This window comes from Lepus europaeus, chromosome 16, assembly GCF_033115175.1.
Source record: "Lepus europaeus isolate LE1 chromosome 16, mLepTim1.pri, whole genome shotgun sequence".
Classification (NCBI taxonomy): domain Eukaryota; kingdom Metazoa; phylum Chordata; class Mammalia; order Lagomorpha; family Leporidae; genus Lepus; species Lepus europaeus.
Genome location: NC_084842.1, coordinates 89,224,581 through 89,244,621, shown reverse-complemented (window position 1 = coordinate 89,244,621; position 20,041 = coordinate 89,224,581). Strand labels below are relative to the sequence as shown.

The 20,041-nt window shown below is 68.4% G+C and overlaps 1 protein-coding gene across 1 annotated transcript; it reads right to left on the bottom strand.

Moving 5' to 3' along the window:
* Positions 1-873: 873 nt before the first annotated feature.
* On the bottom strand, positions 874-18,990 carry CPZ (carboxypeptidase Z). Its single transcript, XM_062212880.1, is given in 14 exon segments — positions 874-2,921; positions 3,671-3,770; positions 6,417-6,556; positions 7,960-8,095; positions 10,344-10,502; positions 10,946-10,975; positions 10,977-11,041; positions 11,044-11,107; positions 11,663-11,859; positions 13,535-13,747; positions 15,482-15,770; positions 15,772-15,857; positions 16,453-16,485; positions 18,900-18,990. Coding segments are annotated over 14 exon segments (1,953 nt in total). The 5' UTR covers positions 18,976-18,990; the 3' UTR covers positions 874-2,556.
* Positions 18,991-20,041: the final 1,051 nt, after the last annotated feature.

Genomic DNA, 20,041 nt, shown 5'->3' with positions numbered 1-20,041 from the left:
GCAGCTGCCCGGCCCCGCCCAGCCCCGCCCAGCCCCGCCTCTGTGCTGGGAGTGGCCGAGGTGACCACAGCCTGGCCAGAACCCCCTCTAAGGCCAAGCCCAGGTCACTGTGTGTGTCTCACTCGCCCGGCAGGGAAGGGCTTGGGGCAGGCGGCAGCAAAAGTTTGTTGTTTCTACACTTTCTAGAATAGGATTAGAGGGACTCTCCACCTTCTTCTTCTCAAGATTTATTTTATTTATTTTTTGAAAGGCAGAGTGACAGAGAGAGATAGAGAAACAGAAAGAGATCTCCCAGCACCCCCCAAATGACCACAGCAGCCAGGGCTGGGCCAGGCCAAAGCCAGGAGCTCCATCCGGGTCTCCCTCGTGGGTGCAGGGGCCCCAGCACTTGGGCCACCTTCTGATAACTTCCCAGGTGCGTCAGCAGGGAGCTGGATTGGAAGTGGAGCAGCGGGACTCGAACCCGTGCTCTGATCCGGGAATCCGGTGTCGCAGGGGGAGGCTTAGCCCACAGCGCCACAGCGCTGGCCCCAGCGTCCACATTGCCGACCTGTGCGCCAGCTCTCTGGGTCTCTCCTAGTGACCTCTGTCTGCCGGAGGAGACAGGCCTTCCTCAGCCACAGCCGAGCCGTCCAGGGTCCCTGAAGCCCGGCTCACGCACCCCTCCTCTGCCTGGGTGTCCGGGTGTCCCGGCGTCCCCGCACATTTGCTAATGGCTTAGCTGTGGTTGACTCGTGGGTAACACGGAGCGACCACCTTGCCTCACTCACTCGTGCTGAGGAGGGGGCCTGCTCCCCTCCAGCCATGGGTCTCTGCCTCCCCTTGGTGAGCCCCGCCCCTCCCCGGGAGCATCACCGGCCCCCGCCACCCCACAGCCTGCACGCCACCTCTCCTCCCCACAGGCCTCCCGGTCCCTTCCCAGGTGGGACACCAGCCCTGTGTTCCATGCAGTCAGGACACCACGGCCAGAGCCCCCGGCTTGGGGGGGCCCTGTGCCCCTGCCGTGGACCCCAGACCTCACAGCTGCCGGCCGGGGCGCCAGCCTGGGCAGCTCCGGGCACCTCCAGTCTCCCTGCTCTGCACCTCCCTCTTCCCGTCGCCGCCCACGCCTCCATCTGCCCCTGAGCACAGGGGACCAGCCCTGCCGTCCCCTCCCCCGCCCTGTGTCTGCTGTTCGCTCAGCAGTTTCAGGGTGCTGTGTTCCCCAAATCCCTGACATCGGGAACACCCTCCCCCTGCACCCAGGAACCCCTGCAGGGCTGCCAGGAGGGACTGGGCACGGAGCTGTGTGACGCCCGGCTCCCCAGGTTCCGGCTGCGTGGCCCTCTGTGCCGAGTCCGTGGGTAATGCTAACCGTGTTCTCACTAACCAGAGGAAGCACACAGAACAACTCGGGCGGCACTGCGGGCTGTGCCTGCATAGAGACCGCGTGTCCCAGCACCTGCTGCTCCTGTCACCACTTCAGATGGGCACTGGTGGCCATCACTGTGCGACACAGGAGGGCCGGGTCAGAGCACCCTGGAGACCCCATCTGCTGTTTTCCTGTTTCTCCATTAGTAAGACGTCCGCACCCCCAGCCCCCGTCCCTGTGCGGCCCAGCCTGCACGGCTCTCCCCGGCTCCCTTACCTGTCCACATCCAGTGAGAGCCGGGCCCCCAGCAGCCACTGCGCCTCCCGGCCCACTCCCCCAAGGCCAGGCAGGCCCTTGTCCTCTGCGCCGTGCCCGGGTGAGTCTCCCACGTGTCCCTTGCGGCACCTGCAGCTTCCCTGCCCCATGTCCCCAGAATGCTGCGCAGTCCCCTCCACGGGGGAGCCAGCAGGTGCGGGGGAGGTGGGGCAGCGGGGCTCTGAGCTCCAGGGATGGCCAAGCCCTCCCCCCAAAACCCCATGCAGGGCGCCTGCAAACCCAGGGGCCTGGTGTCGGGCCAGGAGCCGGTGCCGCTGATGGGCACCCTGTCATCCCTCAGCCGAGGCGCTGGGGCACTGGAAGCCGCCGGAGCCGCAGTGCAGGCGACCTTGGCTTTTTGGAGGCGGGCACAGGACAGTCTGGCAGCAGAGAGGGCCACAGAGCGACAGCCGCAAGCCAAGGCGAGCGGCCTCAGGCGGAGCCAGGACCACAGCCAGTGATGACACAGCATGAGGGGGGGTCCGAGGGAGACCCCTGCCCCTGCCCACCCCACCGCCCTCTGCTAGGCTGACGCTTCTTCCTGCTCTCAGCTGAGACCCGGAGCTGAGCTCCCGCTGTGGCCTTGCACCTCCCTCAGCCTTAGTTTTCCCATCTGTGAAACTGGCTCAAGGTCTTGTGGTCTGGGAGAGGTCGGGGGTGCAGGGGGCTCGAGTCCCCACCCCGCCATGGCCTGTGTGGGATCCTGGGGTCGCCTCCCCAGGGGACGAGGCCACAGCTGCCTGGGGCCAGCCACAGCCGTCCCCTCCCTCCCAGCACGTGCCAGCACAAGGTGACTGGAGACACTTTAATCAGCATGCCACGTCTGTGGCCACGTCTGCGGCCACGTGACCACATCAAGAGCCAGGAGCCCAGGGCACGGCCGGGCAGCGCTAGTACTTGAGCAGCCAGCGCGGCCTGTGCGAGCTCAGAGACGCAAAGTAGGACCACCACCACGGCTTGCCCCCCGCGGCCGGCTGCCTACGCGCCCCCGGGGGCTCGAGGCCGGGCACCGTAGGCTCCCCCCAAGGGCCAGCGCCGTCCAGCGGGTCTCGGGGCCCGGCCCTGGCTCTCCGTGCCCCAAGAAGGCCCTGTTTGGACCCCAGCCCCAGGGGCTGCAGGATGAAGTCCACGCGGCCGGCTTTCCTCATGCGCAGCGGGATGGTGACCTTCTTGATGACCTTGGAGTAGCCGGGCGCCTGGGCGATAACGATGTGGGAGCCTGGGGGCAGCAGCCTCCAGTAGTCGCCGTCAGGGGCTGGGGGCGAACAGAATAAAAGGACCCTCGCGGGGGCTGCAGACACGGGGTGGGGGAGGCCAGCAGAGGTCCAGACGGGAACTTCTCTCTCTGCACCTGCCTGGGTGGCCTCCCTGCCTCTTCCCTCAACCGAACTCCTACCCACACCTCAGAGCCCTGCCTAGGGCTGCCTCTGCTCCGAAGACCCCACTGAGCAGCCCCAGCCCCTCCCCCCCTCCTCTGGACCCTCACTCCCGGGGGCAGCTGAAGCCGGGGCTGGGCACAGGACGCACCGGTTCATCCATGGGGCGTGGATGCTGGGGTATGAACAAGGGGCCCAGGTGCAGGTGAGACCCGAGAAGGAGGCAGCTCCCAGACGCTCGGAGCAGGGTCGGGCGGGAGCAGGCTCCTCCCTGACATGTGGCTGCCTCCCGGTGAGCACCGAGCACCTAGCACCAGGAACAGGCTCCTCCCCGGCACCAGGCTGCCTTCTGGCGAGCACTGAGCACCTAGCACCAGGAACAGGCTCCTCCCTGACACGTGGCTGCCTCCCGGTGAGCACCGAGCACCTAGCACCAGGAACAGGCTCCTCCCCGGCACCAGGCTGCCTCCTGGTGAGCACCGAGCACCTAGCACCAGGAACAGGCTCCTCCCCGGCACCAGGCTGCCTCCCGGTGAGCACCGAGCACCTAGCACCAGGAACAGGCTCCTCCCCGGCACCAGGCTGCCTCCTGGTGAGCACCGAGCACCGAGCACCGGGAGCGGCTCACCTGTGGTGATGTCATGTCGGATGCCCTTGACCGAGATGCGGGCGTTCTTGACGGGCTTGCCAAATTTGTCCATCACCACGCCCTTGATGCCACGGTGCACCTGCAGACAGGGAGGGGGCGTGGAGCCGGTGCCAGCTGCCGGGCGGTTTTGAGCAGGGCGCTCCCCGCTCTGTGCCTCCGTTTCCCCAGGTGGCAGGCGATGCCCTCCCGATCCACCCCACGCGTCCTGGGTGTGCAGGGACCCCACGTTCCGCCCGACTTGGCTCCTGGCCCCCAGCTCCCGCCCCCCTCCCCGGCTGCACAGAGGACACGGGGGACAGCCTGGACTCCGGCGACAGCCCTGGCGTCGGGCGAGCTGCCCTGCACTCAGCGTGTATCCGTCTGCACACGTCCTGTGATTCCACACCCCCAGGACTTTCCACAGAGCAGCCCCCCACAGAGCCACCTGCTCCGGGACACAGCCTCAAGGAGACAGTGACCAGCCCGACTGCTGCTCCATCCAGCAAAAACAGCACGGGCGCCGAGGCTGGAGGGGACCGGGACCCTGGGTGAGGGGACTCAGAGCAGCAAGGCGACCCCTGCAAGCCGGCATGAGTGTCCAGCCAGGCGAGGGACACAGATGGGTTTGCCGCTTCCCAAGTCAGAGCACGGGGCAGACCGGGAGTGCAGCGGGAGGGGTGTCGCCCTGGGGCCGGCGCTGTGGCACAGCCAGGTAGCACCGCCTGCAACAGCGACTTCCCACACAAGCGCAAACCCGAGTCCCGGCTGCTCCACTTCCTGTCCAGCTCCCTGCTGACGCACCCGGGAAGGCAGTGGCTCCCGGCCACCACCATGGGAGACCCGGATGAAGCGCCTGGCTTCACCCTGGCCCGGCGCCAACTGGTCCAGCCATGTGGGGAGTAATACCTGTGTCTCCCCTTCCCACCTCTCTGTAACTCTGCCTTTCAAATAAATATTTAAAAAATAGATGAATTTTTTTAAAAATATAAAAGTAGCAGCCACTCGGGACGCCCACCCCTCACCTCGGAGCGGCTGGGTTGGGTCCTGGCTCTCATTCCAATTTCCTGCTGCCCTGTGCCCTGTGCTCTGTGTAGCATCAGCACGCGGGCCCCTGCCTCCCACCTGGGAGACCTGGGTGGGGTCCCTGGCTGCTGGCTTTGCCCTGGCCCAGCCCCGGCTGTGGAGTGAACCAGCGGATGGAAGATCGATCCTTCGGTCCATCCGTTGGTCCATCCGTCGGTCCATCTATCTTGCCTTCCAAAATAAGTGCAAATACTCTGTTTAATGGGAAGCTGAAAGCCAGCGTTGAAGCAGACTTCTCACCCTGCTCATCACAAGGACGCAGCCACAGAACCTCAGGGAGCGCAGAGCCGGGGCCGGGGCGCGGCCGGACCACGGCCAAATCCGCCCTCCCGCGGGGTCTCTTCTTCTCCGGGAAAACACAGACCCCACCCAGGGCCCGTGGGCAGTCTGCTGCTTTGCTCCTCTGCTTCCCAACCATAAAATGGGTGCCAGTGGGCGCCAGCCCCTGAGCCCTGCGTGGGGCCGAGGGGGCGGGGCGACGGGGACCCAGCCGCCCAGCCCCTCCGCAGGCCCTCTGTTCAGAGCCCCCTCGCCGGCTCCCTTCGGGCCGTCTAGACTCAGCCCGCCCTCTTCCTCCAGGCAGCCCTCCCCGGTGTCCATTCGGGTCAGCTCCGGGCTCCGCGCTCCCAGGCACACGCGCGCGCAGGGCGGCTCCGTATGCGCAGGGTTTGGGCCATCCGCGCTCGGGCGCTGCAGGGTCATCTCCATGCGCAGCAGAAGCCGCTGGGGAGGAGATGGCCGCCCTGCCCCCGACACCCGCCCAGGCCTGGTCAGCGTCACCGCGGGAAGGGCTTCAATTGGCCCCGACAGGCGCGATGCTTATCAGAGGGCAGCGCCCGGTGGTCCTGGGGCGGCCGTCTCGGAGCCAGCGGCGCGTGCTGCCGGCGGCCTGCGCGCCATTAAATCTTCATCGCCCAAGACTTCACGAGCAATATCCGCGGAGGAATCCCAGACGCACGAAGGCTCCTCGGGACTCATCTCCACCAGACGGCCATAAAACCACACGCGAGCCAGGCCTGGCCAAGCCGCAGCCGGCCCAAGGAGCACAGCGCGGGAAGGGGCTCCAGCCGCACCACAGGCCTGGGGAAGCTCCGCCTGGCCCTGACAGCTTCCAGAACGTTCTAGAAGCAGCAGCTCACACACAGGACAGGCAGCCCGGGGCTCGGGCTCTGAGACGCCGCCGGGCCACCTGCCCTGATCCTCTGTCGCCCCTGAGCCCTGGGGGTGGACGGGCAGCCCCCATGCGCCCACATGACGTCCCGGGCACCGCACCTGACCTGCGCATCAGGCAGTCTTCAAAACGCTTGGAGAAGCAGCCGAGGCCAGCACGCCCCAGCATCTCCACCTCTGAGCTCACACGAGCCCTCAGCACCCTACCGCACCCGCTGGGAGGCCACACCCACTGTGGGCACCGGCGCCTGGGGACTGGGGCTCAGACCCCACTCCCCGCCCACCTGCCCGCTCCCCGGGGAGGCCGCAGCTGCCCTCAGCCAGGCCACCGCCCACCCCTGCACAGCGCCCTGCCCATTGCCACGGCCACGCCCCTCGCTCTGGCCCCCGGGGCCCTCACGCGTCTCCCTCCGCTGCCCTCTGCTCAGCTCTCCCATTGCCCGACAAAGCCCAGGAGCTCCCTCCTCCAGGGAGGGGCCGGGCCCCGGCTCACCATCTCCACGAAGCTCAGCAGCGACTCCTTGTTGTGCTGCCACAGCGTGTACAGGGCCTCCTCGGGCGGGAACTTCACGCAGCCCAGCTCCACCGTGATCTCAAAGCAGTTGCTGTGCAGGTAGTTGAAGTCGGACATGCCTGTGGCACGGACAGCGAGCCCGTCAGGCCCCGGCTGCCCCTCTCCCCACGGAGCCAGGCGTGGTCCCGAACCCGCCCTCCCGGGGCGTGGGGTGCTGGACGTCTGCGGGTCGGGCGTCGTGGTCCCCACCGCACGGAGCAGTGGGCGAGGCGCAGGCCTCAGCACCTGCCCTTGGCATTCCCATGTGCGCGGGGGGCGGGGGGCACAGCCGCGAGGGGAGCCCCACCCTGTCCCTCTGACCTGACCCAATTGCTCCTGGGGGGCCGGCAGCAGCTGGCACCACACGGGCCCTTGCCCAGGGGGCCCCGAGAACACCGGACTCCAGGAACGTCCACTGAGCTGGACACTGGATGGATGAGGCCCTTACTAACCCCATGGGGCAGCTGGGGCTGGGCACCCACTCCACGGCACAGCCCCTCCCACTCTGCCAGCCGCCTCCCTCCCTCTGGGCTGTGTCTGCTGTGGCCACAGCCACCTCCTGCCCCAGGGCAGCCCCTCCCATGTGGCCGCCTCCGCTCCATCGGGCCCCAGCCCTGCTTGCCCGCCCCTGTGCCTGCCCTGGGTCACGGTGGCTACGGGATGGGGCCTCTCTCAACTCAGCTCCCTGGGGCCCTGCGTGAGAGTCAGAAAAACTGCACCCCGAGACCTGGGGGAGCTAGGAGCTGCCTCTCGGGGGGTGATGGGGAGGCTGCAGGTGCGGAGCGTGGCTCTGGGACATGCAGAGGGGGTGCCGCCGGCCGAGGGCACAAGAGGAGCGAGGAGACACAGCCACAGCCTGAGCCCTGCCCACCTCTGGCCCTGCACCAGGCCAAGGCCTCCTCGTCCCTGGTCAGTGCTGGGGGTGGGGCACACCCGGGGGTCTGACCCAGCAGGGGCCGCTCTGGGCACCCACGCAGCTCCCTGAGGGCAGCCTTGGCACACAGAGGTTTGGGTGCCGGTGAAGCTGAGGATCCGGGGAAGGCACAGACCCCGCCCCAGGGCCTCCTGCGGGGCTGCTCAGGGCCCGAGAGCGCCCCGGCGTTGGGCACACACAGTGCTAGCACCCCAGAGTCTCTGCAGGGTCACGGGGCCTTGTGCTGCCTCCCCCCAGCCCACTCAGCCCCCACAGGGCAGGACGGTGAGGTGTAAGAGCTCAGAGAACAAACCCAGCACCCCCATGGCCACACCTCCCTGACCACACCTCCATGACCACACCCAATGACCACACCCAGGCCACACCCATAACCACACCCACAGCCACACCTCCGTGACCACACCCCAGGCCACACCCAATGACCACGCCCGGGCCACACCCATAACCACACCCGATGGCCACACCCGGGCCACACCCATAACCACCTCCATGACCACACCAGGGCCACACCCAGGGCCACACCCCGTGGCCACACCCCCGGGGCCGCACCTCCCGTGAAGCTGTACCAGTCAGCCCCGTTGATGATGCTGCCCCGCGTCAGGAAGTTGCCTCCACACCTGTTCTCCGACCTGTCCATCATCATTGGGTGCGCGTCGGCATAGGCTCTGGCCAGCAGCTTGAACATCTGCCAAGCACAAGCGAGAGGTTTTCCCCTTGCCGCGGGACCGGGCCTCGCAGAACACCGGGGGCGGCCAGGAGGGGGCGGTGCTGCCCAGCCGACGCCTGTGGCACAGGTGCAGTGAGGAGGTCCCCCACAGGCCCGGAGGTGGCGGGGCCGCCAGGTGGCCCAGCCCTGCACGCGTGTGGGCCGTCTTGGGGACACACGGTGCCGCCCTCAGCAGCACCGGTGGAGGAGGCGGTGTGCCGTGGGGGTGGGGTGGAGGCGGGGCCAGCCACATTTCCAGGAAGTTTCTCTCCCCACCAGACCTCACTATGAATAACGACCCTGGCTCCTCTGCCCGGGCCCGGCGGCAGCTGCCAGGATTCACCTGCAGGAAGCCCCTGCCCCGCCCGCCCACGCCTGGCCCAGGGCTGGGTCTGTCTGCTGTGGCGGGGACCCCGGGGGGGGCAGGGGCCTCCCCGCCCACACACCCCCCCTGGGGTGGGGTCTCAGCCCTCCACAAGCCCCAGGAGGTGCTGCAGGGACCCTCCTGCATGGCCTGGGGCTCCGTCAGAAAGTGGGGGACACTGGGTGGGCAGGGCTCAGTGGCAAGGAGCTGCTGTGGGCCAGGGCGAGGGTCTCCCACGGCCGGGGTCCCAGGACCTGGCTGGGGGAGGCAGGGGCTGGTCCAGGTTCTCAGAGGGGAGGCGGTGCGGTGCTGGCCCTGAGCAGCCAAGCCCACCACTCCCGTCCTCTGCTCCCCGGGGCTGGCAGATCGGGACCCCAGGCATGGTCTGCTGTGTGCAGCAGGGCCCCCTCCCTCCTCCGGCTGAACCAGGCCACAGGGGCTGCAGGTGCTGCCCGCAGGTGGACAGCGGGGTCTGCTACATGCGTGCACCGCCCGCCGTGTCTCTTCACCCCCCAGCCCTACTACCCATTTGACAATGGGCCTGCCGGGTGGGGCCGGGGTCCCTCTCTGCTGCTCCCCAGGCCTCCCCCCACCCCTCCCCATCCCCTGGGCTAAGGCACGGAAGGCAGCTGCTCTGACGGGCCCCAGACCCTGGGGGTGTGAGAGCCGCAGGCTGGGCTCGGAGGCGCTCCCGCCCAGAGCATGGACACAGACACACTCGGGGCTGCTGGGAGGGCTGGTGGGGACGGAGGCAGGGACCCAGGGGCACTGGCCCGAGAACCCCACCTGCTCGCTCCTGCCTGTGGGGCCGGTGGTAGGCTGCAGCCACGCAGTGTCCGGGGTGTGGGCAGCAGGGCAGGGACAGGTGCCGTCCCCAGCCCGGATCCCGGCTCGAGGGATCCAAGTGGGAAGTGCGGAGGTGGGGGGAAGGGGGCCCTGGGACGCCCCCCCCCCAGCCAGCCCCTCCCGTCCGCGTCTCTCCTGGGACACTCTGGCTTCCACAGAGACCACCGCAGCTGCGGAGCCGCAGGGTCATCACCCGTGATTGATGGCTGGTGGGGGTGGGGGTGGGGGCGTCTGTTCTGGCTGTGGTGGGACGCACTGAGGTGAGCTGCACCGGCCCTGGGCCTCTGTGGAGGGGCTCCTGCCGCCAGCGCCTGCCCAGGGAGGGGGCGGGCGACCGCGGGGACAGCAGCACCTGTGCGGACCCTGCCGAGTTCTGAGCCCAGAGCAAATGAGAGAATGGGGGGTAGGCCTGGAGCGATGAGGGGGCGCAGGACAAGCGCACCAGCGACCCCCTGCGGGCGGGCCGTGGTCCAGCCCCCCTCCCCCCCACACGCCGTCCCCGACCACGCCCCTGCCGCGGGCCGCCCACTCCCCGGTGTTTGGGACGGGGGTGGGGCCGGGCTGGGGGTCGGCAAGTTGGCTATGGGGAGAGCAGGGGGGCGGGAGGCCATGGTCGCCCGCGGGTCTGCGAAGGGCAGGGCCGGAATTCCGACGGCGCCCCCTGCGCGGACCCCCGCGGAGCCGCACGTGGTAAACGCGCAGGGTCCCGCGCGGGGAGACGCGGGGAGACGCGGGACCCCGCCGGGGCGCCACGCACGCGGCAGCACTGCCCTCTGCCGGCGCCGCCGGGCACTGCGCCCTCGTCCAGCAGGCGAGGCGGGCACTCGGCCAGGGCCGCAGCCCCAGGCTCCCAATGGGGACACTGAGGACAGGTGGGGGGCCGGGGAGCTCAGGGCAGGGGCGGCTGGAGGCCTTCTGGGCAGAGGGCTTCGTTTCTGGACCTGAACAGGGCGTGGAGTGGCCGGGAGCACAGGGACTCCTGTCCAGCGCCCACCCCCGCCCTCCCCACGGGCTCACCTTCTCGTCGGGCGTGGGGGAAAACATCTTTTCCTCGTGGGGGTGCTTGGACAGGTCGAAGGGGTAGGACACCACCAGGTCGCCCCCGTGGAGGCTGGCGGACAGCACGAAGGGCGCCGTGCGCATCCACTTCATTATGGCCTTCGTCTCGGGCGCCACCTGCAGGGGGTGGGCCGCCCTCAGCACTCAATGCCCACCAGGAACCCCCTCCCCGGCTCCCGGGCTGTCACCTCCTCCTGGCAGCCTTCCAGGGCCCTCAGTGCCGAGATGCCTGCTCGGGTCTGCCCTCTGTCCCTACACTGAGCCAGTGACACAGCTACAGTGCACCAGCCCCTGAGACAGGCAGCTCCTTGGGGGAGAGCCCCTGGCCCACCCCGTGCACAGGCTGGGGGAGGCGTGCTCGGATGGACAGAGTGCCATGGGGCTAGCCAGAGGCGGAGGCCACCTGCCCGGGGCTGGGTGTTTTCCACGCTATTCCCCAAGCCCCACTGGAGCCCCAAGGAGCTGCCCCCACTTCACAGACCGGAAATTTGGGCTTAGAGGAGCCGGGGGACCCCTGGGAGGCCCACGGAGGGGCTGGCCCCGAGCCCAGCGACGCCTACCTTACCCCACCAGTAGTGCTGCGGGATGGGGGATGTGGTCAGTGCGGGAGCCGCGGGTCGCCGCCAGCCGGTAGTACTCGGACGTCAGGTCCGGAAGTTGCGGTTCAGGTCCAGGTTCTGTGCGTTCTGCCTTCCGCTCGTCCATCCATTGTAGCCCGCACCCTGGACGACAGGTCAGCCCAGCCAGGGTCAGCGCCCAGACCGAGGCTCGGCGTGGCCACACCCTGGACGACAGGTCAGTCCAGCCAGGGTCAGCGCCCAGACCGAGGCTCGGCATGGCCGCCGGTCAGAGCTGGGCTCCAGCCTCCCTCTGGCTCCGAGCCGCGAGCTCGCTGTGTGTCTGCCAGCCCCTCCTCCACCCCCTTCTCCCTCCCCCCTGCCCCCCTGCCACCTCACAAGGGTCACCAGCACTGCCCTCTGCACCTGCTGGGCTCTGGTCCAGGACACGCCCGTGGGGGCTTCCCCGACCCCAACAGCAGCCCAGTCACCTGCCCCTCTCCTCCCTCGCAGGTGCCACTTGCATGGTTCACCGTAATTCACCGCACCCGCAGGGCTGCTGGCGGCCTCCCCGCCCCCCAAGCAAGACCTTGCTGGCGCTGCTGCCTGCGGAACCCAACCTCCCTGGCACAGGTGCCACGGTCGCCACTAATAAAACCGGGAGCAGGTGAGCGAGCGTGGAGGGTGGCAGACCACGCCCTCCGGGCTGCGGGCGCCCACCTCAGCAGCCGCCACCTCGTAGCCGTCGGGGTTCATGGAGGGCAGCAGGTGGATACGGGTGGTGTTGAGCAGCCGCTGGATGCGCGGGTTGCCCAGCAGGTACTCGTTGCACAGGTACTGCGCCAGGTACAGGAGCATCTCCCGGCCCGCCACCTCGTTACCATGGATATTGCCGATGAGCTTCACCTCGGGCTCCACTGGGGGTAGGATCGGAGACACGGGGGTCAGCGCAGAGCCCTGGGGGCCCCAGCAGCTCGAGGCCACCTCAGAGAGGATGCCCAGGCGTGCCGGGCTTATTCACACTCATTCCTTGGGCCCTGCCACCCACGTGGGAGACCAGGATGGACCTCCTGGCTCCTGGCTCTGGCGTGGTCCAGCCTAGCTATGTGGGTATTTGGGGAGTGTGTATGTGTGTGTGTGAGAGAGGGAGTGTGTGTGTCTCCATCTCTATCATTCTGCTTTTCAAATAAATAAGTAAATCTTTAAAAAGTAATAACAAGGTATGCTATGTTTGGTCCATGTCACATTTGTGTAACAAGTCAAGATACACATTGGTACTTAGCTGGAAGTAACCTCAATGGATGGGTGGACAGGTGGATGGACAGATGGGAGGGAGGGAGGAGGGAGGGATGGGTGGGGGAGGAATGGGTGGTGGAGGAATGGGTGGGTGGGTTGGGGGCTGGATGGATTGGCGGGTAGATGGATGGATGGATCAGTGGGTGGGTGGATGGGTGGATAGGTTAGTGGATCGATGCTGGTAGATGGATGGATCGGTGGATGGACTGGTGGGTGGATGGATGAATGGATTTATGGGTGGGCGGGTGGTTTTGTGGGTGAACGGATGGATGGATGGATGGGTGGATGGGTGGGTGGACAGATGGACAGAGATGTGGATGGACAGATGGACAGAGATGTGGATGGATGGGTGCACTGTTAGTAGGTCAATGGATTTGTGGACAGGTGGGTGGGTAGATGGACAGATGGATGGATGGGTGGGTGGACAGATGGACAGAGATGTGGATGGACAGATGGACAGAGATGTGGATGGATGGGTGCACTGTTAGTAGATCAGTGGATTTGTGGACGGGTGGGTGGGTAGATGGACAGATGGATGGAGACGTGGACGGGTGGGTGCGTGGATTCGGAGCCTGTTAGACTTGCTGCTGTGGTGTGGGCACGTCAGCCCTGCAGAGTCACACACTTCTCTCACGGAGAAGGCATCGCCCCGACTGCGTGCAGTCCAGTAGCCTTCGGCCCTGGGAGTGGAAGCCACGTCCCTCAGTCTTCCCAGTCCGAGGGCTTTGCATCTCACACACAGATGCTGCAGGTCCATGCGCGATCGCAGAGCCCCTGCCATCAGCCCCAAACATCCAGACTCGGGGGGGGGCGGCTGGAGACCCTGTGGCCAGATGACCCCCGACCCTGCTGGGAGAACACCACTGACCCCTGGGTATCCAGTGTCCACACTGCCGGGCCCAGGGCGGTGAGGATGGGCTGAGGCGACCTGCCAGCCACGAGGTGCTGTGTGCGCACGGGAGTGGATGTGGCTTTTTAAATGGAAACGGCTTTGGTCCCCGAGGAGTCTGGGAGCTCAGAGCCAAAACCACCAGGTCTGCACCTGCTGGGGCAGGCACCAGGCCCAGCGCCGTGCACCTCCGGCACCCGAGGGCTCGGCGCTCCCAGAGCGTTGCAACCCCGGCTAGCTCTTCCCGGGAGGCGCCCTCCTCCCTCTGCCCTCCCCCCACCCCGACTCCCTGCGTCTGTGTGGACTGTCCACCCACTTCAGCCCTGCTCTGCCCTGGCGGGACAGCCTCATCTCCCCAGCCCGAAAGCTACCGGGTGTCAGGCTGTCCCCGGGACGCCCGCCTTTACTCAGCTCGTGCTGGCCCGGGCGGCTGGAGAACTCGATGACCAGCAGCTCCTTGCCCTCGAAGCTGCGGCCGATGCTGTAGGTCTTGGCCACGTGGGCGCAGCGGGCCGCCGTCCGCCGCAGCACCCGCACCATCTGGGCGTAGGAGTGGTGGGCGAAGCGGATGAAGGTGGGCGGCAGGCCCGAGGGCAGCGCTTCCTCCGCCTCCAGGGCACCTGGGGAAGCGCGGGGGGGGGGGGGGGCTGGGTCAGCTGGGCGGGGCTGCCACATGCTCCGCTGTGGCCAGAGCTGCCCGCTGCCCACTGCCACCGCCCATGGCCCACCTGCCCACTGCCACCACCCGCGGCCTCTGCCACCTCCTGGGGCCCACTCGGACACTGGCAGCACCCTCGCCCCCTACGTCCACGGCACTGCAGCCGCCTGGGAGTGGGGCCCCCCTGCCAAACCCCATCTCTGTTTGGAACTAAAACGCCCCTCCGTCAAACCCAGAGCAATGGCCCAGCAACAAAGGGGCGTGGGGCCACGGCACACACTTCCGGAACACAGAGCAGCACAAAGCGCAGGCGGGGGCACGCGCCTGGATGCTCGGCCCTGGGGCCGGCCGGCGGGCTCTGAGCCGTCTCTGCGCCTGGCTGGCAGTAGCCACGTCCGCGTTTTGCCGATGGCGCTGGCGGCACCGGTGAGAGGCCCCGCCCCGTGACTGCTGTCCCATGCCACGATGACTGGCGGGCAGGGCGGAGAGAGGGCCGCTCCTAAGCTGGTGGCTTTTCCACCTGCTCCCTAGAGCAGCGGCCCCCGGGGACTGAGGCCCAGCTAGCGGACAGCAAGGACCTGGCTCTGGTCCCCGCGCCTCCGGTGCCCGGCTGCTCAGATGCTGAGGGGGAAGAGAGCAGGCGAGAGCAGCAATCTGGTGGCAGAAATGCCCGGAATAACCTCCAACACCGGTCCCGCCCCCACACGCAGACACCGCCCAACCCCCCGCCCCCCGGCACCTGCGTGGGAGCCGGGAGCAGACGGAACTGCCGTTCTCAGACCAAGAGCTCGAGGCTCTGAGGGGAGCTGGGATCAGCCTGAGCCCACGGCCCCATGGCTCTGCCCCCCAGAGCAGTCTCATTCCCTGGCCCCTCCAGTCCCCGCACGGAGCCCCGTGCCGTGTGACGTGGGTCGCATGGACCCAGCCATGCACCTGCAGTGAATGACCTGGGGCCATCGGCCCCGGCTCCCCCAACAGGAGCAGGGGTCTGAACCCCTCTCCACCCGCAGTGGGGGTCTCACCTCCTGGGAAGCCCACCGGGACCTGGCTCCTGGCGCTGTCCCGTATGGCACACGCTGTTTAGATTTCTGTTTTAAACTCGTGAAAACGAAGCGACAGGGAAACATGGGGGCCTCAGTCCCGCTGCCACATTGCTCAGGAGGCCACGCGTGCCGACCGTGGCTGCTGCCGTGGGCCCCAGCACACAGGCAGCCCCCTGGCCACGGCTGCTCCAGGCCTCTGGACGCCTCCTCCTCACTGCCAGTGTGCGCGGTGGCCCCGGGGGCTGGAGGGACACACAGGGGCTCCCCCACAGCACTGCCCCGGGTGGCCTCAGGACCCCTATGCACAGCTCCCTGGGCCTTGGGCCTGCCCGTTCCACCCCCAGCCCTCTGCGCACCCGAGGAGGCAAATCTGTCTTGGGGCAGCCCTCGCACGCTCCCCGGAGCCTCCTCCACGGGCCTCTGGGGCAGCTCCTGCCCACCCTGGGCCGGGCCCAAGCCCACGCCCAGCAGCTTCCTGCGGGAGCCTGGCTGGGGCCGGTCCGGGCCAGCCTCGCCCATTCCCACTGTGCCCTGAGCCCAGGCAACCCCACTTGGAGGCGCCCTCTGACCCACGCCTTCCTCTGGACTCCAGCGAGGGGGCGCCCCGGCCCACCCAGGTCCCTGTGTCTGGCCCCCCCGCCAGGCCCCCTTACCCCGCAGCGCCTGCAGGGGGTCGTGGCAGCCCTCGTCCTCGCCCGCAAAGTAGCGGTGGCAGTCGAGGAAGTAGGGCCAGGCCATGTCGATGGCGTCGAAGGCCGGCTGGCAGCTCTCCCGCAGCGCCTCGCACACGTGCCTGCAGGGCCTGCGCGCCCGGCCGCCCTCGCACGGGGGGCGCCAGCACCGCGCAGCCCAGCAGCCGCAGCTCGGGTTGCACTGGCCCTCCAGCAGGTGGTGCAGGACGCTCAGCAGGATGTACTCGGAGCTGGCCTCCACCGCCTCCCGCGGACCGGTGCTCCAGCAGGGTGGGGAGGGCCGTCCGGTTGTAGGCGGCGTCGGCGCAGGTCCTCAGCTGCAGGTCCACGCAGGTGGCTGAGGGGGGGAGGCAGGGGCAGCGGTCACTCCCAGCCAGGGCACCCACGGTCGGCTGGGGGACCAGGGCCTGCGAGAGTCACCGGAGGAGGCTCCTGATCCTGACCCCTGGGTGGGCAAACGGGCACAGGAGAGCCGGCCTAGGCTAGGGGGCAGGGAGGAGGCCGGCTGGGCCACGGCCACAGGTGCACAGCCCCTGGAGACTCCACCCCCAGGCAAAACCCTGCTCTCCCGCCGTCCCCTGCCCGGGACGCGGCCATCTCCATGTGGGGAGTCTGGCCCTGGCGAGGGGCAGAAAAGGCGGCAGGGCCTGGGGGGGGCTCCCCAGGCCCCCACACCAGGGCAGGCTCTGCCTCTCCCAGCTCCAGAGGCCCCTGGCTCCATGCCCATAGCTGTGCCCCAGGGAGCAGGGGCAGAGCCCGGAGGGCCACAGCTGGAGGTGGACCCTGTGCCCCTGGGTCTCCTTGGAGCTGAGTGACGGGCCCTGTCACTCATGCCCACCTTGGGAACGCCAGCCCTCTAGTGGGCTCGGAAGGGCACATGGGGATGGGGAAGGGGTGCAGCCACTCGGAGACACAGGGGGGCCGGTACCTACCGCCGTCTGCAGCCCGCGGCCTGCGGCACTCACCTGCGGAGGACATGCACCACGTTAGGGACGCGCAGCGCTGCGCCCATTCCCCCGTGCCCCTGCCACCATGGCGGCTCCCCCGTGCCCCTGCAGGCACCTCCCTTCTCAGGCGAGGGGCTGAGCGGCTGGGGGCTCCCAGCGCTGGGGGGCGCAGTACAGGGCCCCCCATCCTGCCCCGGGGACATGAAGGCCCCTCTACGGTGGTGCCCAGCTCCAAGCAGCTGACAGCCCTGCTCACAGTCCAGCCCTGGCTCCACCCCCCTGCGGCTCTGATCTCCACCCAAAAGCCCCCTCCAAGGCCCAGGCACGTGCAGGACCCCAGCCTCAGAGCCGCCACCCAGCTGCCGGCCACGGCGGGGACGACGGGGACCAAAGAAAGGGCAGCAGGAGGCTGGGAGGGAGCTTGGGGGCTCCAGCAGCCGGAGCTGGGGAAACCCCCTCGTCCTGAGCCCACTGGACACCCAGCCTGGCCAGGTAGCCAGGAAGATGGCCCCCTGGATGGGGACAGAGCCGCAGGGGCCCCAGGCCTGCCCTGCTGGCCACGCAGTCCCGCTCCTGAGCCCTCCTGGTGCTCGGTTCCCCCTGTGGACGGGGCAGCCACAGTCCCCGGCCCCCGCGCCAGCCAATTCCCCGAGCCTCGGGCGAGGACTGCGCCTCTGTTTCCTCGCAGGTCTGCTGGACGGGGAGCTGGCGTGTGCCGGGTGGCCAGGGTGTGCCCGGTGAGCAGGGGCAGGGCCTGCCCATCTGACAGGTGCACCTGGGCAGCCGGGACCAGCACACGTGGGAGACAGAGGAGGGCTGTCACCGAGCAGCACACACCAGGGCCGACCACACCCCTGGCTCCAGGGGCTTGCAAGCTGGGTTCTGGGGGAGGGGGCGGTCGGCCTCGCCCAGCTCCGGGTGGTCTGGAAGTCCCTCGGCTGTGGCCTTCGACTGTCACAGGACCCCTCTCCGAGTGCCCATCTACGTACAGTTCTGTTCCAGGCATCACGCTCGGGCTGCTTGACCCAGGTGGCCCCATCATCTACATAAACTCCATCTCCAAGGAAGATCAGGGCCACGGGCTCCAGACCTGCTGCCTCGGACCGCCGGGAGTCCGAAAGGCAGACCTGGAGGGTACAAAACCACGCGGACACGGCCGCCCCCACTGCGGGTCCCCGAGGCCAAGTGTCATCGCCCCATCCTAAGGACTAGGGAAATCGCCTGGCTTTAATCTGAATGACACATTAGCCTGCGCTGCCAGGGCTCAGCCACAAGGTGGCAGCAGTTTCTCCACCCTCCCCGAGCCCACAGTAGAATGAACCCAGACAGGGCAGGACATCACACAGCACAGAGTCAGAGCTTGAATCCAGAGCCCAGGCCCCAGGCTCCCCCCAGCCAAGGGAGGAGGCCGAGGGCAGAGGGAGCATCCAGGCTGGCCCTGAGCTCCTGGGGGGCAGCCTTCGGGCACAGGGGCTGGACACTGCCTGCTGGTCTTGCCTGCATTGGCTATGGTCCGGATATGGGGACTCAGCTCGTACCCCGTCTGCAAGGAGGGACCCGGTCTTAGAAACACGGGCTGGGCCGCGGCCACGCTCAGCACCAGCCAGGCCAGTGGCCCACCTGCTGGGTGAGGACAGGGCAGGTCAGGGGGAGGCTCCCTGGAGTCTCCAACAAGCACGTGATTCTAGATATTTCCTGGGATCTTTGGGGGGGGAGGTGGCAGGGAGGGGGCTTCCACCAGTGACACACACGTGAGCATGCATGCAACACGCACCTGCCTGGCCTGGCTTCTCTGCAAAGCCCAGCTGAAAGATGGAAAGCAAGAGCGGCTGCGGCTCCTGCACGGTGGAGCCTTCGGTTCCGGCACAGCTGCGGAGCCCGTGCCGGCTGAGGGGCTCCGAGAGGCTGGACCTGACCCTGCTGGGCCCTCGCATCCCAGAGCCCCACCCCCGGCCTCCAGGGGAGCAGGGTGCCACCAGCCGCGGGGACCCTCTCAACGAGCCCACACACACATGCACAAGCCCCCACCAGACACAGCACCCCTCCCCGCCCCCACTTCCGGGACGGCGTCCACACCACAGCCCCTAGCGGACGGGCGGGGTGAAAGTTGGCGGCTGCCAAGGCCTCCCCATTCCTGGAAGGACCCAGGGCCGCGGCTGGCCTCTCCCCTGGCCCTGGCCCGGCACCTGCTGGCTGGGACCTCGCCACAGGGGTGCCCCCTCCTGCTGCTCCCCGTCCTGCAAAGTACCTTGCCCCTGCCCCCCGCCCCGAGTCCCTCCACTGCGCCCCGCCGGGGGTCCCAGCTCCTTGCACGTGCAGAGCCCGACGCCCCCTCCCGGGCAGAGGCTCCTCCACCAGCCACGACCATGAGCCCACTCTGGGTCCCCAGCGCCATGTCCTACCCCCGGTGGGCGCGGGGCAGGGGGCCTCACCGGCAGGGTCCTGAGCAGGCTGGCACCCGGGCTGGAGGGCGGCCACGGCGGCAGCCAGGACGGCCAGGAGCAGCATGGTGGGCGCGGCGGCCGGCGAGGGGCCCAGTGATGTGGCACTCGGGCCGCCCGGCTCTGCGCGCGCTCCGGCTCCCGCCCCCAGCGCAGGGGGGGCCTGGGCGAGGGCGCGGAGTCGGGTTACAGCGGGCAGCCCAGACACCACCACAGGAGGGATGCAGCTGGGGGGCGTGGGAGAGCAGATAAGCAGGGCCACCCCCTCCCTGCCGCCCCTTCTCCAGGGCGGGCACCGCCCCCTGCCGCCAGCTCGGGGTCCCGCCTACCGCCCCCAAAGCCGCCTGAACTCCCACGGACTGGACGCGCTTGGCCTCGGTCATGAGGGCGGGAGGGAGCGTGCCCCCAGCGTGGACACAGGGGGAGGCCTCTGTGTGGGAAGTTGCGGGGGGCAGGGAGACCACAGGGGCCAGGCCCCCCCGGGTTTTGCCGGCAGTGGGGCCCAGCCTTTGGTCTGCTCTGGGGAGCCAGAGAACCCTCCCACCGCCCCTGCCTGTGTCGCCCACGGCCGCCGGGACCCAGGATCTCAGCCCCCAGGTGAGGAAGACGGCCCCCAGGCCCCTCCCGGGGCAGGGCCACCTGGTGCCCGTCCAGGTGTGCACACAGCTGCCCGCCAGCCAGAGCACACCTGCAGGCAGCGGGCCCCGCGCCGTCACCCACAGCACCCCCCAGGCCCCTTGCACCAGGTGCCCCTCGGCCAGGTGAGGCCCAGGGACAGCAGCGGGGGGCGGGGAGGGGGTGTCCCAGCTCCTGCCCCCTCCCCGGGCCTGAGCCAGCCCACACTGCAGGAGGGCGGAGATCAGGCCAAGCCCTCCCTCTGCCCCCTTCCCCTCCGGCTGTGCTCCTGTGCCAGGCAGCCACCCACGGGGCCACCCGAGGTCTGCGAGCCCCCTGCCTCCACCCCAGGGGCCCGAGGGGCTGGCGCTGGGAGCCCAGAGCTCCGGAGATCAAATTCCCCGTCCCGGAGAAAGGAGAGCCGCTTTGAGTAAGTTGTTTACTGGGCCACAGGGCACTTGGGACCTGATGCTGTTTTGCAATACGTCTAAGCTCACGTGAAAAGTATTTTTTTTTTT